Below are 21,186 nucleotides of genomic sequence, written 5' to 3' on the forward strand. Positions count from 1 at the left end.
GGAAGTATTGTAAACCAACCAATAAACCATTCAAATATAAAACAAAACAAATAAACCCCATTGTTTTTCTTACTCTTAGGCTGCACACTTTAAAATGCCATAACTGTAGTGGAGACAAAATCCTGATTTTATTATGTATTTCCAATCTTTTTGTAAACATTTCAAATGTGTATCCAACTTTATGATCGTAGTTGGAGCGTTGTCATCTTGAAAACAGGTATGCTGTATTACCTCAAGCCCAAGCAGTGGAAGTAGCAAGCTCCAATAAGGTGACGAACATGGGTGTATTTGTGTTGGCTATTTTCCTTTTTCAAAATAGATCATCTATTCTGCACATTGGCTATGCTACTGTGAAATTAATTACCTGTAATACTAGTCATGGCATACAGATGATGCTGATCCTGCTGTGTAAAGCCTTTCAAATGTACATAAAACTATGCAACAGTGATGCATATTTAACTTCAAACCTGCAATTATGATTGATAGTCTCACGAGATCACTGAACTAACTAAAGAGATATTACGCATTTCTCCTTTCACACCCTTTATATTTGTTTTGAACTGCAGAGTTACAGGATATCTTTGTAAGAATTAGAAGCATATTTACTGCCCATGAAGTTATGGTGCAGGCATCATGAATGAATTAATAACGCTCCCTGGAGTTACTGCGTGCCAGCCGACATTCCTCAGGGTAAAATTTGTTTAGTTAAACTCAAGCATGATTTTACTTGCTAAAAATCAAGTACATAGTTACCATGGATCATTTGATAAACAGTGATTTGTTAAAACACAATAAGCATTTCACATCATTTGTTTCACTGTAAACTAAGAGCCAAAGTTATGGCTCTTCATTTAATTCCCTGACAAACCCAGCCTGATTTAAGAGGAGGGGGAGGGATTAAAAATAATTTTTATGTAGCCTAAAGATAATTGTAAAATAAATCTGTGTAATAGTCAAAATTTTTGAACAAACACAACTCTGCTTTCTTAAATAAGGCCAGCATTTTCTAGCAATCCATTCATATTAAACATACACAAATATACACATGCATATATATGTGCATATATTTAATATGAAAAGTTTTAGGCTAAATATATCGCTGCATACACTGAACAACTGAAATGAAGGCATACGGAGAATTCTAAAGAGCCACACAGATAAATAAATCTTGCATGCTCTTGAACTGAGGATCAGCTCCCTGTAAAAGTTTAAAATACATTTTCCCTGCTGCTTTTTTTTTTGACTGCTGTCCATCTTGTCAAGCAAAGCAAATAGAGTGTCATTGCTCTGCCCTGCCAACAGAAGAAATGCATTGCTAGAATGCTTTTTGAATTCTAACAAACTAAGGAGAACTTAGGGGATTTATTTACTTAAGTCATAAGAGAGAAGACAGATTTTCCTGTGAGAAACCTAACCTAGTAGTAACCAACACCACACGGCTGCATTTCATTACACTAGTTGCAGTTGTAAAGTTAAGTTTCTGTCTTATAGTAGACTAATAGTAATTGCATATTATTTTAGGAAAAGCATTTCTAGGGGCTGATATTGTCCCTGATTATCAGGCAAGCTATTAAACAGGCTGACTGTTGTTGAGTGATCCAAGAGGAATATATGCAAAGATATTCTTTCACCGAGCCCTTGCTCTTGGGCAGCGCAAAATCCTGACAGGTGGCCGCTGCCAATCTTAAGCTTATAGACAAATATGTAAGTGAACTGTGTAGGTAAAAACCCCACTATATATAAATAAAATAAATACACAGAACAACATAGAATAAGGCTGCAATACTAAACACTCAAGTTTATGAAATACAAAGTAAAAATTCACCTGTGAAGGTGAATTTTCACTGGCAAGGCAGTATCGCTACCTCCTTGTTAAATTGCCTCTGTTACCATTAGGCACCAGTTTTCCCCAACTTAACCAAGCTACATCCCATTACTCATTTCTGGTTCGTTATCCCATGTTTTCATGTAGGGTAGTCATTGTCAAATGCATTTTTCTTTAGTGCCAAACCAGTTTCTTTTCAAAACAGGTCCAATGACATCTAAACACATAAATTAAATAGTTCCCAATCGCACCCTTATTCACTAGGTCTTTGGCCATGCCTTGTCTAAAATGAGGAAGAAGAGCTGGCAATGGGGATGGAACCATGCACTGGTCTAGGTAGTACTACAAAAAGCCGTGATGAAATGAAACCTTGGTCCACCTCCAAAATGAACAGCACACCCCAAACAAGCAAACAATACATATGATAAAAATTACTCCATTACTACTTTTTCTTTTTCTTAAAATAGTCTGGTTTGAAAGCCAAAATAAAGAACACTGTGAAGAACACGGACAGCTCTGGGACAGCTTTTCCTTCCCCATCAGTCTAAATGAACTGTTTTTAGGACCATGTGCAATGTTCAGGATTAGGAAGGAGGCAGGTTTACTGACTGCTACCAATAAATTACTGTATTTAGTTTTCTTCATGTTTCTTCACTTGGAATAAGCCCATGTGGTATCCCAGAGTTAATTATGAATGGCATTTGCTCCAATACAGAAATACAGCTCAGATTCAGTCTCACTATCTTTGTGCTCTCTTCTTTCTCAGCACATAGAGAGAAGGATGTTCTAAACTAGCTGGGTTGGCTTCTTTACTGTATTACTCAGTGAGTTTCAAAATTTCATAGGTATGCAAAAGAATCTAGAAGATTACAAAACAAGTCTGCTTCTCTAGCAGGGAAGAAATTATCCTGGGAGTAACTGCCCTATGTAGTATGTTACTCAGCCCTGACAAAAGAATAATTTCAAAAAAAGAACTAAATGTAGTTGATAGGACCATTTTCTCAAGTTTGGTTACAGAATAAGTTAGCTAAGCTGTGTTACTTTTGACAGTTAGCAGATAGAAGGATTCAAATTCATCTGTATTTCAACAGAAAAAAATTGGAAATGTTTCCTTAAATCCTGCTGTTAAAGTGTTGGGGTTTCATCTGAAATGTTGACACCAACTTACCACCAGTCAGTGGAACAGAACAGGGGAGTTTTAAGAGAGTAAACCACTCTAACCTGATACTGTCAAAACTGACCTAAAGCCTCATTAATTTAACAGGGAAAAACACCTACAAGTGGTAGACAGGATTCTTTAAAGCCTTGGCCATCAACCCACACTAGCGAGGCAGCAATTTGTTGAGATGTATTCAGCATACCCTCTGCTTAAGCTTTTATTGAGATGAAACCTTAACCTGAAAATAGCTTTCTCTACTTTCAACAGAACTATCCTGCACAGGTCTGTTTCTAATAGAGTCAAATATTGCAACTGTGACTGAAGGGAGTCAAAAATAACTGCTAATTCAGCTACAGAAGCCTGAGTGCCTACTTTCCATTTTCTGTAATTGCTGTGCTGCTGTATCAAAACCCTTTTACACATGCCAACGTAACTACAGCAGGCTTGCCCAGCACTGCTCAACAAAGTGACACACCATCAGTGTGCTTCTCAAGATCCTTGTCCTCAAGGAAGGTTAGAGAGAAGAAAAATCCTCACTGCAAACAGTTTATTGGGGGAAAAAAATGATAATCCAGAGAATTAAGTAAATCTAGGTATCAAGGTGTCATGAAAGATCCTTCAGGATCATCCTGCACTGAAACATCATAAAGGGAAAGCCTTGGTTTACTCTGAGGATATAATTAAAATTCACTTATAATTTCTTTTACTGGTAAAAACATTTAACCATGTGGAGCCAAAGCCTAATTGTTAGAAACCTTTAACAGTGTCATTCTGGATCCTGGCATCACTTAGAAAAATTCAAAACTCCTTAGTTAAAAAGTGTTTAGTTAGTCAATGTACTTCAAGAAATACAACTCCAGTTGACTGTCTCTGTGATTAGCAGCAAGATTTATTCCGTCTTTTACCCAGTTAAGGAAAGCAGCCCCACTGTAACTGTTAGGATGTCTCAAGTCTCTTAGTACCAGTTGCAGCATTCAATCATAAAATGTGGGTTTCAGCAAGTTTTCAATTATTTAACATGCCTATTTCCCCCCTTTTCCCAAGGGAATTTATCGACCCTCTGGTTATGCATTGCTCCTCCTCAGTTGCCCTAACACTGAACAGACTGGAATGTACTGTATTTAGAAAGTGCCAAGTCTCAACATTTTGCTAGAGAACTTAACATTTTTATCAATTTCACCAATACAGACCACCTGTTCAAACTACTCTAAGAAAATACAGCTCTTTGAAATCATCTGTATTGCATTTACTAAAATATAACAACAGTACTTGACTGATCATTTTCACGTGCTTGGAAATTTACGTGTCTAAAAATGTTTGTTTGGGGAAAAAAAAACCACCCAAAACACCCAAAAAGAAATCAACTGAGGTAAAATACTATGTTAATCTTTGGCACCCATGAAGCAAATCTTAACTTTGTAAAAAAACCACTTTTGTTTGGGGACACAGCTACAGAATTAAGTACAGCATGTCCAAGGACAGACTGCTATGCCAGGAAAACATTTTTCCAAGTTACAAAATACATCCAATTTGTCATTTAACTCCATACCTGATTTTACAAGCTGCATACTGACAATACACACATACAAATTAAGGTTGGTGAAGATGTATTTCCTTGCTATAAGGAATTTGTGTACTAGAGACTGATGGAGAAAAGTAATTTAAAATTTGAAGGATCCAAAGTCTCTGAATTATATTTGATAATAGAAACTATCTGCAGGCTGTATCAAAGCTGAAAACTCTAATTGCACGTGGCACTGACCATTCCTTTCTGTTTTCCTCTCTTGTACTGGCTTAAAATAGCAGAAGGTTCCTATACGGATTCTAAACAGACTTTTTAAAAAGACTGTTTCACAAAGATTGAGTTATTTCTTCTGACATCCGAGTCCTGAGCAGGGAGCAGTGTCAATGTGGTGACAAAGCAACTGCTCACCTTGCAAGGGAGGATGGTGAGTTAGAGAGCAAACCAAATTAAGTCTTTGGCTCTCCATTTTGGAGAAAACAGAGAAATGAACAGGTGATTGGAAAGACAATGGTTTTAGAGAAAAAAACATAAAACACCAAGTACAAAGTATGGCAGAAAATGAGGAAGGATCCTTCAACAATGTTTTAAACTCTCAACAAAGAACACAGATAATAGTATTGTTCACTGAGACACTGCATATGTATGTAGACTATAAATAATTTTAACTCTCTTAAAGATGAAGTTACTTAATTGGTGAAAGAACTCAAGGTACTTAACCTGTGCACCCTGTTTAAATACCTCTGTAATTGCAACAGAATCTGTGAAACATATTAACTCATTTCAAAAAATCCAAATCAAATGAGAAGGTAGTCAAAAGGCTTCCAACATCATATTAAGAAGAAACCTACTATATTCAAACTTACAGAGTAAAGGTTTTTTTGTTTTAGTCTGGTTATTTAACTGATGAGAAAAAAAATGGCTGCAGGTGCCTGAAGGCAAACATGTAATTAGTGCTTTTAACACTTCATCAGTAATGCTGAAAGTTGTAAAATAGCCATCTATATTATGATTTATACTGCAGGTTCCCTGTAAAACCATGACTAGAATGTATCAACCAGCAATTCATTTCTTGTTACAGTCAAGATTCTGGAACAACACAAGTAGATATTCACCACATCTCATTCCCTGCATTTACTGGTACAGAAATATTTTTTAATCAACACTGGAGAATTCTAATTTCCAGGAGTACTAGTAAATTATTCAGATCTGTTACTCTACTATTAGAAGTGTAAAGTGTATAGAACATTTCCTTTTTAATCAGGTAAAGGCTTTCAAAGTCTATTTTTACTCAAAGCACAGAGAGAGCATATTTGAAAGACATTTTGGAAAGAAACAGAATTCTCAAGTCTGGCTCATTTCACCTATCAGCTTTGTCAACAAATGGGAGAACCCCATGCCTTGCTCCTCAGCCCCTGCTCGAAGCCACTTGCTGATGAGCCAGTCCACTTCACTGAACCAGCATGAGTTTGCCTTTATTAATTTCTTCCAGACATAGAACCAGAAAAAAAAAAGAAATAAAAAAAAAAAAAAACAACAAACCAAAAATCAAACAGCAAGAGCTCACTGCTGGAGTGGGGAACAGTGTCATCCCCTTTATGAAAGATTAAGACTGCACAAACCATTAGCTCTATTTTAATACCAGCATATTAAAACAACCCAGACTAAGGCTGAGCAGTTGCAGGAAGCACAGCCCTGCAAAATCTGATGACATTTCTGACACTTGTTAAGAACTTCAAAACAACAGCTAGTGAACTGAGATTGGCAACATCCTCATGGCAGTGCTCTCCAGAAGACTCTTCAAGATTAATAAACACACCTCCACATGTCAGATGCTTCAGAAAGAGCCATCCAGACAATGAGTTCATCCATCAGATACAGTTTGCTACAGGAATGTTTGCACTCATTGCCAGAATTAACATATGCCTTACTGCATCAAACAAGTGTGTTACAGAATCATTTAGTTTGGAAAAGACCTTTAAGATCAAGTCCAACCATTAATGCAGCACTGCCACGCCCACCACTAAACCATGTCCTTAAGTACCACATTCACGCATCTTTTAAATAGCTCTAGGGAAGTGGTGGACTCACCAACCCTGAGCAGCCTGTTCCAGTGTTTGACAATCTTTTGGGGCAAGAAATTTGTGTTAATATCCAATCTAAACCTCCCCTGGCACAGTTTGAGATCGTTTCCTCTTGTTCTATTGCTTGTTACTTTGGAGAAGAGACCAACCCCCACCTCGTAACACCAACCTTTCAGGTAGATGCAGAGAGCAGTAAGGTACCCCCTGAGCCTTCTCTTCTCCAGACTGAACACCTGAGTTCCCTCAGCCATTCCTCATCAACACTTGTGCTCCAGACCCTTCACTAGCTCCATTGCCCTTCTCTGACCCACTCCAGCACCTCAATGTCTCTCTTGTAGTGAGGGCCCAGAACTGAACATAGGATTTGAGGTGTGGCCTCACCAGTGCCCAGTACAGGGGGATGATCACTGCTGTAGTCCCACTGGCCCCACTAGTGCTGATACAGGCCAGGATGCTGTTCGCCTTGGCAGCCTAGGCACAAGCTGGCCCACGTTCAGCTGTCACTAGCTGACACACATACAACAGTATCAGTGTTGATACTATCCCATCTAAAAAGGCACCCCAAATAAAACTGAATCTGTAAGTTTTCTACTTTGATATGGTATTATTACCCATGACAGTGCAAGACCTACGGACCAACTGCTCAGATCTTCCTAGTGAAACCATTTTATTCAAGTCCTAATATAAAACAAATCACTATGATCTTTTGAAACACTACATGCAGTTTCAAGATAACACGTTTTTAAGAAATCCAGCTTGTGTGAAAATAATGTAAAAGCACACATCTACAAGGTGATAGTATCTTACTACAGTTATTATAACTATTAGTTTTTAGTCTTAAATGTCGTTTAAGAATTCAAGCCACTCAAGCATTAACATGAGAAATACCAAGATGTTTTCATATGTGTACCTGCAACATAAATACATAAAATTCAACACTGAAAAAAAACATCACAGGAAAAGATGCTGATGCAAAATTTAAACCAAGTTTTCCCAAAACATCACAACCTTGTGGATTTTAAGAATCCAATATCTGAGGTAGGGAGGAGAGGGGAAATCCTAAAAAGCTAGAGAAACTGGTCGAGTACGCACATAATTTGAATAAAAAGTAAAAGAACAGAAATGTCTGAGATTTGACATAGTGCAGTATGACTTGAGCTTCCTCAGTCTACCCTTAAGGAAGTTTCCTGCCTGAATATGTATCTGACACGAATTTCACACTTTTTATTGGTGAGAACAGTCTCATGTTATATATATAATTTTTCAAAGAATCCAGGTAATACATTAGATACTACCTGCCATCTCCCCAAATTCAGTGAGAAGAGACTGACATGTACAGAATCTCAAAATACAAGTGTGCATTTTTAAATTGTGGTGGTAAGCACTCATGTTAAGTAGAAGGCTCTGTAGTAAACCTTGTAAAACACTAATAAACCAGAAAGTCCAGCCCTGCCTGAGAAACTTGCAAGTTCAGAAAGATTAACGATTTAAACAAGAATCATTGAAAGGCCATCACAATTTCATCTGCTGCACCTGCTTTAGTCCATTGCTCCCCTGCTGTCCAAATACATTGGTCTACTCAATGCCTAGAGGAAGAAGATTATCTTACACTCCGTAAATTCAATATGAGCTCATGTATCAGGGGCACCAACACATGGAACAACTTAACATTATTTAAATGCTTGCCATTTATGACAAGCAGTTGTTTTTCACATACATTCAAAATTTCAGGTTAAGTGTATTCACTGCATTTTGCAACTGCAAGAAAAACATTCTCAGGAAGATTCTCAAAATTACCCTTAAATTGAACCAGTGTACTGTAGAAGTTGCTCATGATCAGAACACAGATGTTATTAAACTGCACCTAATTAAGTAAAGAGAATCAAGAGCAAGTGTTAGCTACTAAGTGAAAATAAATCAGGCATGTTTTTGAAATATCACTTTTAAACTTGCCCATTATTTCCATTAACACATAACTATGTCAAATGTCTCAGAACAGAAAACCAATTTTACTTTTAAGTACTTTAAATGTTTAATATATTTGTAAGACTTTTCCCATATTTTAGAAATTAACCCAACTTCAAGTAACAGCATTTTTAAGAGTACGTTTTGGATGGCCTATAAAGACTCCACAAATGCAAAGACATCTAAAGAAACCTTCCTTTAAGAGTGCGACTAGGTTCTTTTTCGACCAGTGACCTAAATAGTCACTGAAAGTTGGCTGGCAACAAAATTCAAGTAAACCATGAACAGCAAGGGCTTATCATTGATACAAAGCATTAACTGAGGACTCACAAAATAGTTAACTGCCCAGAATGGTTTAGATACTGAAACGATCGAAACACTGAAATACTTCAGGTTACATCAATTTATTAATTACAGTAAAACACTTAGGTTTAAATTTAAGAGAAGCTGAAGTCTCTCCCATCTTCCCCACCACTTCCAGACTATTTTTATGAAGTCTAGACCCCTGTAAGTCAAGAAACATTGAAACAGGACTTATTTCATACCAACTTTTCCAGATGAAAAGCCAACTTTATAAATACTCAAAGCTGAACAGCACCCAAAAGCAAGCTTATCTAGCAAGCTGAAAGTTTTAAGAGCCAGAAGTTGTACCCCAAAACTTGCTTCTGCTTCCCAGACATCCAACTAAAGGAGTATCAACCATTTAACGCATTCTTAATTACCTACCTTGAGCAACAAATCTCAACAGAAAACAAACTGTCTTTATAGTCCATTATTGTCTTCAGCTGCTTGTAACTTGGAAATCCGTTTACAGCAGAGCATATTGCAAAAAGTGTCAAATGAGAGCCATCTAAACCCAGCTTTCACAAACTCAGTACTGGCTTTCACATGACAACATAGTACTTCAACAGTGGTAAGTGACACATAGAACACAGCCCACTGGAACTCGAGAATAATGTCTCCCCACTGAACATACAGGTACAGCTTGCATACATAGACACAGGAGGCACTTAAACCCCAGGGTGATTATGAAATGGTTAACTAACATTTCTCTTGATGCAGCTTCCACTTCAAGCTGAAGTTTATGTTCTAACCGTGAGTAATAAGATTTTATACGAGAACAAGTCTTTTCTATTCATAATAAATTAGAGAGTCTGCCAATATGCAGGTCACATGAATAACCAAATAAAGTGAAGATTGTTGGATATTACTGTGAGATGCAAAATGAGACGGTTAAGGGGTTTGCTTCTTGTTTCCCCAAGGTTTCTGGTTTACGTGTTTTAAGCATGCTATATGCAGTTTGAAAGTTAGAAGCAGCTCTAAAATTGCTTATAAAAATACTGACCTTTCCCCTACTTATTTTTTCAGAGGAAAATAAGTGGAAGAGGGAACAAGTCTTACTAGACTATGCAAAGATTTGTAGGTCCTTCAGGGTAACACTTTAACAAGTAAAAATTGGAATGTGCATTCTTCCTGGCCATATACAAACTACTGATTACGATGTGAAATTTGAAGAGCTACTCATTAGTTTAATTCAGCTAACCAGATTTATATTTTTTAAACAGAAAAGCGTATGGACCAATGTTTTATCAATCAGTTTTTGACTAGGTCTTTATGGTTATCATCCATGGTATAATGTAACTCAGGAACATTGTTTTAAAGAGCACTGGGGGATGAACAGATACATTTTATTACTTCCATATTGGAGATGGATTTCTATGCATATTAACATGAGAAATCCAACATATTCCCAGGGTGTATATGAATATGGTTTTAGTCCACTCAAAATACCTGAAGCCAGGGGAGTTAGAAGCAACAGAAACAGCATAGAACAGCTTATATGAGCGCCATTTTTTAAGAAAACTGTCATTTGTTTGATGTAAAAGTTAAGCATGAGCATGAAAATTAATTCAATACAACCCTTAGATACAGTTGCACAAATCTAGTAAAATGAACAAATCACATGCTACCTTATTAAAAGGATGCAAAAGAAGTCCTGTTTTGACAGTGCTTAGACTCATACATAATGGAAATCTGACCACTTTAACAATGCAGGGAAACTTCCACACACTCTTCATGTTCTTAATCCATTTATTTTCCACAAATGTTTCTGCAACATGTGTGCTTTGTTAACTATACATACTAATACCAACTCAAAGCCAGAAACATCTTTAAGAGGTAAGCATAGACATATGTCTGCAGCAACATCTTGCACTGTATCATAGTTTGACAATTCTCCAAAGCTTTTCATATAGTCCAGAAGATGCAGACATATTTATATAAACAGGTTAAAACCCAAGCCACATAATTAGTTTTTCCTAGGTTCTTCACTTAAACACAGTTCACTAAATCATGAGTACGAATAGTGACTTCCAGTGCCAAAGCAGCTCATTAAAGAATTTAAGATCAGAAAACAGCATAACAGAATTGATTTTATGATGTATTTATTACAACAACAAAACAACCAAACCAAACCCAAGAGGTTTAAACAATCTTACAGCAAAAATCACACAGCTTTTTGGTAACTGAGGTTGCTCTAAGACCAGCTGGTTGCCCGGCTGCTTTCAGTACACAAGATTTTACTAACCTGATTTCATAAAAATCTATAAAAGACTATAATCACCTAAGCTTTCAAACAAATAACTTGTTTCCTAGCATGCAGCCCACAGAACAAGTCTGTTGAAGCATAAAAAAAGACCCACACACAGAGCAGTACCAGAAAGATTCAGTATAAATGCTCTGCAGACTTTCCATTATTTCTACAATATGTAGTTGCTGTAACAAAAAATAATAACTAACAAAAAGTGGTGGTGAATGTGAATGTCAAGCATTCAGACATGCATGTAACTGAGGTGACAGTGATGTGAAGTTACTGCAGTAGCATCTAGGAAGGCTTTCAGCATATGAAATGGCATAACATGCATGTTTTATATTGAAAACAATCTTGCAAGTCCCACTCAGAGAAACTAGCATTCAACTTGAAAAGAGGAGGGAAAAGGAAGGCAGTGACTTATAGATATTCTGTATATCAGAACAACTGAACTAAAAAGCAGAAATTACAACTTTGTAATATTTCATCAGAAAGACAAGTTCTCTTGGAATGACAAAAAGGTAGAACAACTCCAATCCTTCACTCATTTTTTTCCCCTCAGCCTATACCTCACACATGGAGGTCAAACTCTGAATAAGATTAACCAGGTCTGAAATAAAAAGCTTCAGATACTTGAGATACGCTGCTAGCTCACAAACATATCATTTGTGACTGCACACCTGAGCACATATTTACGTAAAATAGTTTAGATTAAGGTTTATTCCCTCCAAACTTGCAACGTACTCACTGCTACATGAACAGTATTTGATGGTGTGCTGGTATGATCACTAACTATAATACACAGTTCACAAATTATGAAGGCTTCAGAGATAGGAAACTAAGACAACACATGCAGGAAGAGCTAGCAATGTTTTCCTGAGTTACAGAGCTAGCTAAAATAGGGTCACATTTGTTTTGACATAATTCTTTACCTGGAATTTCTCACTAGAAGTTACACAGTTCTTACATCTACATACGGATGAAGAAACAGTGGCTTTTGCTGATATGGAACATTTGCTGTAAGGAGGCTGTGGTAAGCACTCAAAATCCTTTGCAGGCACGTATGTATGAGGAAGTATGATGAACACTCACAGGATGTTAATAATTAATTAGAGAGATGCACTCTCTAATGCATCCAGAACCTGAAAGCTTCTTATTTGGTGAACACAGTGGGGCTTTCTAATTCAATTTTGTGGGGTTTGGGGTTGTTTTTTTTCTCATTTTAGAACTTAATCATGGGAATACTGGTAGGAAAGCTCTTACATGCAACATTTCAGTCACTTAATCAAAAGTGCTATGCATACTGCTGTTCTTACCAGCTCCACAGCAGTTGATATATGCTTTTCAGTAAATAGGGATGGCATTACTATAACATATCTCAACTAATCATGTATAAGGTCCACCTCCTGATCATTGTAACCAGAAGTAAGCTTATGGGTCAGTCCTCAAATACATGCCCAAAAGAACTACAGAACCCACAAAGAGCTCAGTGATCCAACTCCAACCAACCAAAAATCTTTAAAAAACAAACAGAAAAAAACACAAACACATAAATCCACTAAACAAACAAAAAAACCACCCAACATCAAGAACAACAAAAACCCAAACAAAGAACCAATCCAAAAATCTACAGTCTGAAAAGACTGTTTTTCCTCATATCTGAAGCAATATTTTCAGTGAACTCAGATATGTTGGTCTCTTCTTTGCTTTTTGATTACTTCTTGATGACTTCTCAGGAGTGTTAGTTATTCCATATTCTTCTTATAGTATATAGATCATGTTTTGCTCTATGCTTTCGTTCACTTATATTAGAAACGGCTCTTTTTAGAGTACCTTGCACAACTGTAGATAGTAAAATAGTGCTCTCTGTCCTAATTCTCTGAATGAGGAATGTGGGTTCACCAACAGTATCTATGTAGTCACATACAAGTTTGTTTGGTTTTTTTTTAAACTAATCCCTCTCCTAAAATCCAAACCAAGAAGCAAAACCAAACCATTAGGGACTCTCATGAAAACAAGTTAAACACGTAAAACTTGTGTGGAACTTCTGCCCACGAACTTTTTTCAACTAGGCTCAAAAGTTCAAATAAGAATTAAAAAATTAAGGTCTGGAGACCTTGCACATTATTAATACACAACTGTAGGCACATGAGCAGTTCAGACTGTCAGGAGACTATTATTCTGCATGCGTTCTACAGTACACCAAATGGCTTTCCACTGTATTTGTTACTTGCAAATGTCAACCAAAGCGAACATGCAGATCACTCCAAAGGATATATGAAGGAAAGACCATAAAAGTCTTTGATAGCTCTGTTTTGTGCAAAGTAACAATAAATGACTTCAATAAATACTACATCAAGTGAAGAAACTGGCATTATTCTGTCTACAGGACCAGGTACTTACAGGGTCATGGAATGAAACACGAACTCTCACCAAGTCCAGTTGAGGGTGGTTGTTTTTGCTACAACACATTTGCTGGTACTATAAAAATTTTATTCTTCTTATAGCATCTGAACCAAGTCAGTAGTTCTGTCATTAGAATCACAGACCCCATTGGCTCAGTGCATTCTGCAGCAGCCAGTTGAAGTCAAGTCTTACTACTGAAGTAAATTCAGGAACACTTACCTATTTGTACTTGTTCTGGCTTGCTCAGTGATACAAATGCTGATGTATCGTCAATCCACGAAACCTGAATGTTACCTAGAAAAGACAGAATAAATTACTATATTTATCTTAGGCTCAGTCACAGATTTGATCTGATGTGCAATGACATAAGAGTCAACTAAGAATAACTTCACCTGAGAAGGCTTTTGTCCACTGTAAAGGTGCATAGCACATACACAATTGTATATGAGCCTGGAACTGTTCAGAAAGCTGTGACTGTTAGGGCTGCAAATCATCCTGTATACCTTCAGACACACTAGACTAAGGACCAAAAGGGAGGAGACCCAACTAATGCCTTTTTCACTCCCAGAGTATTTAACTGCTTCATCGTAGCTTCATTTTTAATAAATCTTGTAACAATTCAAATAATCTTAGGGGGTTTTTAGTCCTCCCTTCATGTGTTCTATATAATTCTACAACAAAAATTGAAGCAATTTCTTCTGGGAAATTTCAGCTCTGTACTAAAATAAAGAACATCTCTTTGACTTTTAAAAACAATCCATTCTTCAGAACTGCTGCATTCCAAAAGACACATTGTGGACAAGCTCCAGTTACCACTCACTGTGCCTTTACTAATACAGACACCCAAGATCAGAAATTCCAGTAGAGTGGGGAGGTGCAGAAGACTGATCATGCAAGTGGAGAACTCCAGTTACTGCAACACACTAGATCTTTAAACTTTGATTTGTTTGGATCCCACTGTTTTCCATTTCCTGGATGCGCAATGAAAACTTAATTCAAGCAAATATGAGGACAAATGCACAAAATCACAGACCTCATTCAAAAGCTATTGCAATGGAACAGTGACTGGAAATAAGCTACTCCATTCATGAAGCAGTTAGAACACTTTCTTTGTGAATGGCTCAAAATGTCACATTAGCACTAGAACAGCTCATAATCAAGCAAAAGCTGAGAAAAGGATTCTCATTCCAGACACAAGGTTTTATTATAGTCTGTAATCCACTCACATCTCCTGTCCTCATCTAAGTGCTCTACTGTTAATACTATTCAGATATTGAAAATTGGTGCAATTCTTTTTTTCAGGTAGGCTACGAAATCAAATTATATATAATGTTACACCACCATTTAACCTTCAGACATGACAACAATGAAACCAAGGATGCAAAATGGCTTAAAATGTCCTTTCAGATGTTTCAGATGTAAATCTAATTCAGCCTACAGGTTACAAGGTTATAGAAGTCTCTTCTGAAGTGCAGCCAGATAATAAAGATTTTCTAATTATAAAAGCATGATCAAAAAAGTTAGATTCAGTTTGCATGCTATACGTTTGAGTAGCTACCTATTTAGGACTAAGTTATTATCATTTTTATTATTGCCAAAGCCATAATTAATTCAATATAGTTTCCGACATTTCCCTGTACTAAAGGGCTAAGGCTGCTCTTAAGAAGAGCCTACACTTGTAGGGCAAATAAAATTCAATTTCTAATAATTCAGTCTTTGAAGAACATAGATCTCTGCTGCCTTTAGGGTAAGGGTCTTTGCTGTAGAGATAACAGCCTTTTAGAAGGACACTTAACACTTCACAACACAGGAGAAGCCCAAGCTGATTTATGATTACAACCCAAAAATCACAGGGCATTTGGTAGGACCCCAACACTGAACTTCCTTTCAATATTAGAAATTATGGAACAATTTAACACTGTTCCAAGTGCATTGACAAGTTTTTGCTCTGATTTTTTTTTGTGTATCAAGTCCTTCTTTTCTGCATTACTAATGACAAAATTTTCTAAGCGATCACTTGAGACATCTGAGACCAGACTCTTATGTAATTCTTCAATGGGGAAGTGCTGTCCTGATTCTGTACCTTTCCTACATATACAGTTAATTTTTTCCATATCCACCCTGAACAGACCAAAAGAGAAGAAAACTTCTCCTGAAAAAAAAATTCTTATTGTGCCCTTAGTGTAAAATATCAAAGACAGTTAATGATGGACTAAAATCTCCTTCAGGAGTTCAGCTACTGCCCAAGTGGACTTCAGTGCTCATATTTTCACCAAGTGCCAATTAAAAAGAAGTAAGTAAAAACCCAACCCATTGATGGCACATCATTTCAGTATCAGATATTTATTCACTGCTGCAGAAAGGCTGCTGAACTCTAAATTACTTTAGCATTTTAAATAAGTAAGGGTTCCAATACCTGCCCACATCTGTTACCTTTACACTCAGGTTCATACATTTAAAATGTATTATTTTAATAACAAGTCAAACATTAAAGAGTGGACACTAAGCTGCATTCTGAAGAGAACTGAAAAAAAATGCTCTTATGCAGTTCTCCACACTTCAAGATACTCTTTTCAGACTATGTAACATTTCATTATTATTAATGAATTTAAGAGGCGATTAATAAATTAGATCATTCAGCAATACTGCTAAGCATTCAATAAATATTGTGCATTTCAAAAGTATGGTGAAAGGGCAATAAAGATCTGAAAAGCAAATGCATCTGCACTTGAAATACAGTATTTAGCAATCAACATCAACACATGCCAGCTCACTGCAAGGCTGATCCAAACCAATCACATACAGCAACGGAACAGAATGCCAGCTCTAAAGAAACAAACTGAAGATTTCTCTCTCTACAATTCTAGAACAGATAAAATGTCTTCAATTACTTTGAAGAACACCACTGCTATCCCATATGACCCCTTGTCTGTCTGCTACTACATGCAATGTCAAGCAATGTGCCTTGCTAAAAGAAAAAAAAAAAAAGTCAATTAAAAGATTATCAAGTGAAATAAAACATCTTCACTCAATTAGGAGCAGATGACTTCCATATCAGAGACCAAGTAAACTGCGACTCAGCCTTCAAAAGAGTTCTAAGGAATATCTAAGGGGAAGATATAAGAATAGAAATTACAAGAAAGATGTACAGAGAGGATTCACTATTTCATTATAAAACAACTAAGAAACATAAAATACACAGTTAAAAAAAAAAAAAAAAAAAATCACATAATGCTTAATTGCAGGTAGGGAACTGCAACCAAGTGCTGCAGATGACAAAAATATACATGGGATAAAGAACCACACAGAATCCTCAGAAAGCCGGGGAAAGCTCAAACTAAAAAATGCAAGTATGACCTCTAGCTCATGAGTGCCCAGGTTACAGATTGCTGGAAGGCAGAAAAGTTCTTTTACTTTGGCTCTGTTCTTAACACATTTCCTAAACTGTTACTGGCAATTAAGCATTTAGGATACATACTAGGACTATACACGCCTTCATTTAACCAAAAAAAGTTTACTTATATATTCCTTTTTTTTTTCTTAGAATTAAAAAGAAAGGAAACTTGACTACATTGACACTATGATAGAACTGCTAACAGTTTCTGCACTCTGCATCAGACAATGTATATAGCTGAACCTTTTATTCTATGAGTAAGGCTCGAAGCATATATTAAACATGACATTTTCCTAGTGAATAACTGAGAAGGGTTAACAAAGCTTCCACCTTTCTGGCAGGAAGACAGGGTACAAAGAAAGCAAGAACAGATGAAGGAAACACTGGCATAAGAAGGAGGAGGAAAGGCCAGAAATGCGTAGAGAAAAATAGGATTAAAGTTTTTAAAACCCCACAACAACAAAAGAGTCAAAAAAAAAACCAACCAAAAACCAACCAAATCCCCCCACACACATACAGACAAAAAAAAAAAACAAAAACCCAACAGTCAAAGCTCACATCTATATGAAAACGAACTCAGAATAACACTGTCACCTTTGAAAGGGTCATTTTTCAAGGTCCACTTTTTTTTATCAGCAGTAATTTTGCGGTGCAGCGGTTAGCAGAAGCAGATGTCAGTGTATGGAATGTGTAAGTGGATCTCAAAAATGCATTCAGAGTCAGTTAAAACTCACTTGTATAGCAGCCTGGACTATTAAACAAGATTTAAACATAGAAAGGACTAGTTACATTTTAAAAGTAATACATGCATCTTCAAGATCACTATGGCTCCACGAACTACATCAGTGACTCCAGCCACTCAAACTTTGTAAGCAGCAGTTTCTATAATACTTTCACAGTGTGCTGTTTTAATCAAAGCCCATCAAACACATCCCAGAGTAGCTGGGGTTGGAAAAGACCTTAAGATCATCTAGTTCCAACCCCCTGCCATGGGCAGGGACACCACACATTAAACCATGTCACCCAATATTCTTTTATACAGAAGTGAAGGCTATACACAAAAGCTGTATTCCAGCGAATACTATTTTAATACCTTCGTATTTCACATCAGCATGACCAAATGAACTACATAAATAGAAGAATCTAAAGTGTTATAAGTCACTGCACAGCACTGCAAGTACTTGTACAGTGAAACTACACTAACCAACGAGACTATGAAAACATCTTGCATGAACAGGTGTCCACTTGGTATGTGTGCAGCACTGAAAGACTTTAGAATCATGAACACCCCTTCTAGAGCAGCAAAGGTAAACCAGTTCCGAGTCTGACACCGCAGCCCCTTCAGCTGTCTCACTGCTTTCATCAGAAGCTTCATGGGAGATTACAACTGAGTATTTTGGGATATGTAAGTCTGCCCCCTGGCGCTAGTGACCTGCGCTTGCCTTGCACACAAAGCGGAGGAGCTGATAAAGAACAATGACATATCTGAGTCTTTAAAAGCCTATAGAAACAATATCCAATTTTTTCTTACCCCTCTGATGGCAACTCTATAATAATCTCAGTAACATTCTACAATCAGGAATATTAAGTCCTACCCAGCATTATACTGGCATCATGCTCCAGTACAGATCAAAAAGTCAGAAGGAATTGGGTGAATTTTATACAGGTCCAAAAACCCTTCACAGACTACCAAGTCACATTTCCAGGTGAAGAGGAGAAGAGCAGCATTATCCCATAAACCAGCATGGTGACCCACAGCAAGCAAGGAATGACAAGACTGAGTACACTGAGGGACTTCATCCTTTTACTGGTGACTAGAAGTCGTTAGAGATACTACAATGATTATTTCAGTGGAGGTCAGGTTCAGGTTTGCTCCAAATCCATTTGCCACACTATAAACTCTACTTAAGTCATGAAGTCTGGCACATTACTTTGAAACAACAATACACTGATCAAGTACTAGCTAAACAGACACCCTTTCACTTGCTTGTCTCCAAAAGAGAAAAAGTCCATTTCATCATAGAGAACACCAACCTGTCACTTATCTGCTTAAAAACACATGTAAAAATATGCAGGTTTTACAGTAATTATATGTCAGTGGATAAAACCAGTACTGGAACTTTAAGTAAGACTGGGAGCAGGAAAAAGGGGAAACTATACTGCCAAGCAGAAAATTTTTACAAATAGGGAGCTGTCAAGACTTATGTAATGTAAAGCAAAGATTTTACTTCTTTAAATGAGAAAATAAGAAACCGATCTCTCCCAGGAAAGCTATTTGATAAACAGTTGGGTTTTTTTAAGCAATTTCCCATTAAAATCCTTTGGGAATTTGAGGAAGACAAGATATATAAATGTCTATTAGATGAAACAATAAGCTACTTTAGTAAGTATTGCAAGCAAGTATTTCTGGAAAATAATGAAAAAATATTTTAGTAACTTTTGGTTTACATTAAATGGCTTCAGAAATAGAAGCTACCTCTTAAAAAAAAAAAAAAAAAAAAAGAAGCACCCCCCCAAAAAAAACTTAAGACTTATTTGGAAGCCCAACAGATCTCTTGAAGCAGTACCTTATGCAGGAATCAAAACCTGGAAACCATAGGGCTCTATGAAAGATCATTCTTATTCTGAGCCACAGATGCAAAGCATAACCACTCCTTTCTGCTGCAAGAGTTAGGATATCACTTAATTAGGATCTCCATATCCTTACATTCTATACTAATACTTAGTAAAGGAACAACAGGACTACTAACTATAAGATAGCTTTTTTCTTGTTTCTTTTGATTTGAATGGTTTTCACAATCTTGAAATTTTTTAAGCAAGCTATTTTTCAAGCTTGCTTGCCTAGACTTGTAAGCTAGTGTCTGCCTTTACCCAGACTGCAGGATGGACCTTATTCCTAAAGCCTCCATCTGCCTTTCACACCAATCCCCATTCCCTTTACCCATCTATACAAACTCCTGCCTTCTCCCAGGAGAGGTTGTAAATAAAATTATTAAAGGTTCATTATATTCAACAAGCATCACATAAAAAGATTTCTAAAGAGCAGTTAAGTAAGGCAGACATTTTCCACACAGCATTACAAAGAAAATCTCCAGGACATCATTCAAAAATTACAAAAGGTGATGCACCATTACCTATACTAGGAATAAGTCTGAAACCACAGATGCACAAGCAAAACCAGAGGTACTTGCTAATGACAGAGGGGAAAAATAATGTACAAGGAAGGACAGACTGCAAAACTCACCAAAGGCACTGAAAAGCTGGTAAAGGTCACTAGTCTTCCACTCTTTGGGAAAAGTAACATGAAGAACATGATCTCGTTTTGGCTGCACTGTGAAACAAAAAAGCATTTGTAAATGCAACAGTCACTACTAGTACCTACAGAATATCCTACAAAAGTTATCCACTATGTAGCTTTTTTATTGGTCCTCTTTATTTTTTTAAATAAAAGAGGCCAAGCTCTATGAAACTACATCAGACATCAACAAAAATGTGCCTGCAATTATGCATGAAATAGGCATAGTAGATGCCACAAATTCACATGTATAACAAACTGAAACAGCATTACATACAGTTATACTACCAAGTTCAAGGACAGAATAAAAAAAACAACAGAACAATTCAACAGCCTCTTTATGATCCAGCTCTAGCTTTGGAGATCTTTTAGCAATAATTCAATGTTGTCATTTTTCTGTCATTAAAAGACTTATTCTGAAACAATGTTCAGTTTTCATACAATATGAGGTACAAGCTAGAACAGACATACTGACAGACTGACAGGGAGTTTTTATTAACAACTACACAAAGAAAAAGAACAGTGTATAAAAGCCAACATCTAAAGAAGATGTGCAAAAGAAGTCTTCAGTGTACCCTGAAAGTTATTCAGAGCTTTATGAATTTGAGAGACAATCCAACTGCTGGACAAGGTAAGAGCACAGCAGATACTATCACTACACATCTGCCTTACTTTTACACACCTCCCCCTACACATGGTTTTGGTCATCATCTCATCATCAGGGGCAGGCTACTCAACAAGACAGACCTTCGGCCTCATCCAGTGAAGACTGTTTGTACACATAAGAAATCACTACAACATACATGTGGATGAAGTTCCTTTCACTAGGCACCTGATCTTTTGCATCTGTGAATTCCTACCCTATCTAAAAAAGAAACGAGGAATAGTATAGTTCAAGGTGCAAAGATATTGAAATATTTTCAATTTTCATATGAAGCTATTTACA

The 21,186-nt window shown here is 36.7% G+C and overlaps 1 protein-coding gene across 2 annotated transcripts in view; it reads right to left on the minus strand.

Annotated features, from left to right (window-relative positions):
* Nucleotides 1-21,186, minus strand: part of PARN (poly(A)-specific ribonuclease) — a 59,639-nt gene that overhangs the window by 11,339 nt on the left and 27,114 nt on the right. For both annotated transcript variants that reach the window (XM_061473235.1, XM_061473236.1), the window contains 2 exons: nt 20,190-20,276; nt 13,771-13,845 (listed from right to left, as the gene is read on the minus strand). In XM_061473235.1, coding sequence (XP_061329219.1) covers nt 13,771-13,845; nt 20,190-20,276 — 162 coding nt within the window. The remainder of the gene's footprint in view (nt 1-13,770; nt 13,846-20,189; nt 20,277-21,186) is intronic.

This window comes from Pezoporus flaviventris, unplaced genomic scaffold (assembly GCF_033815535.1).
Source record: "Pezoporus flaviventris isolate CSIRO_AGI_PZ_B2104156 unplaced genomic scaffold, CSIRO_AGI_Pfla_v1 ptg000078l, whole genome shotgun sequence".
NCBI lineage: Eukaryota > Metazoa > Chordata > Aves > Psittaciformes > Psittacidae > Pezoporus > Pezoporus flaviventris.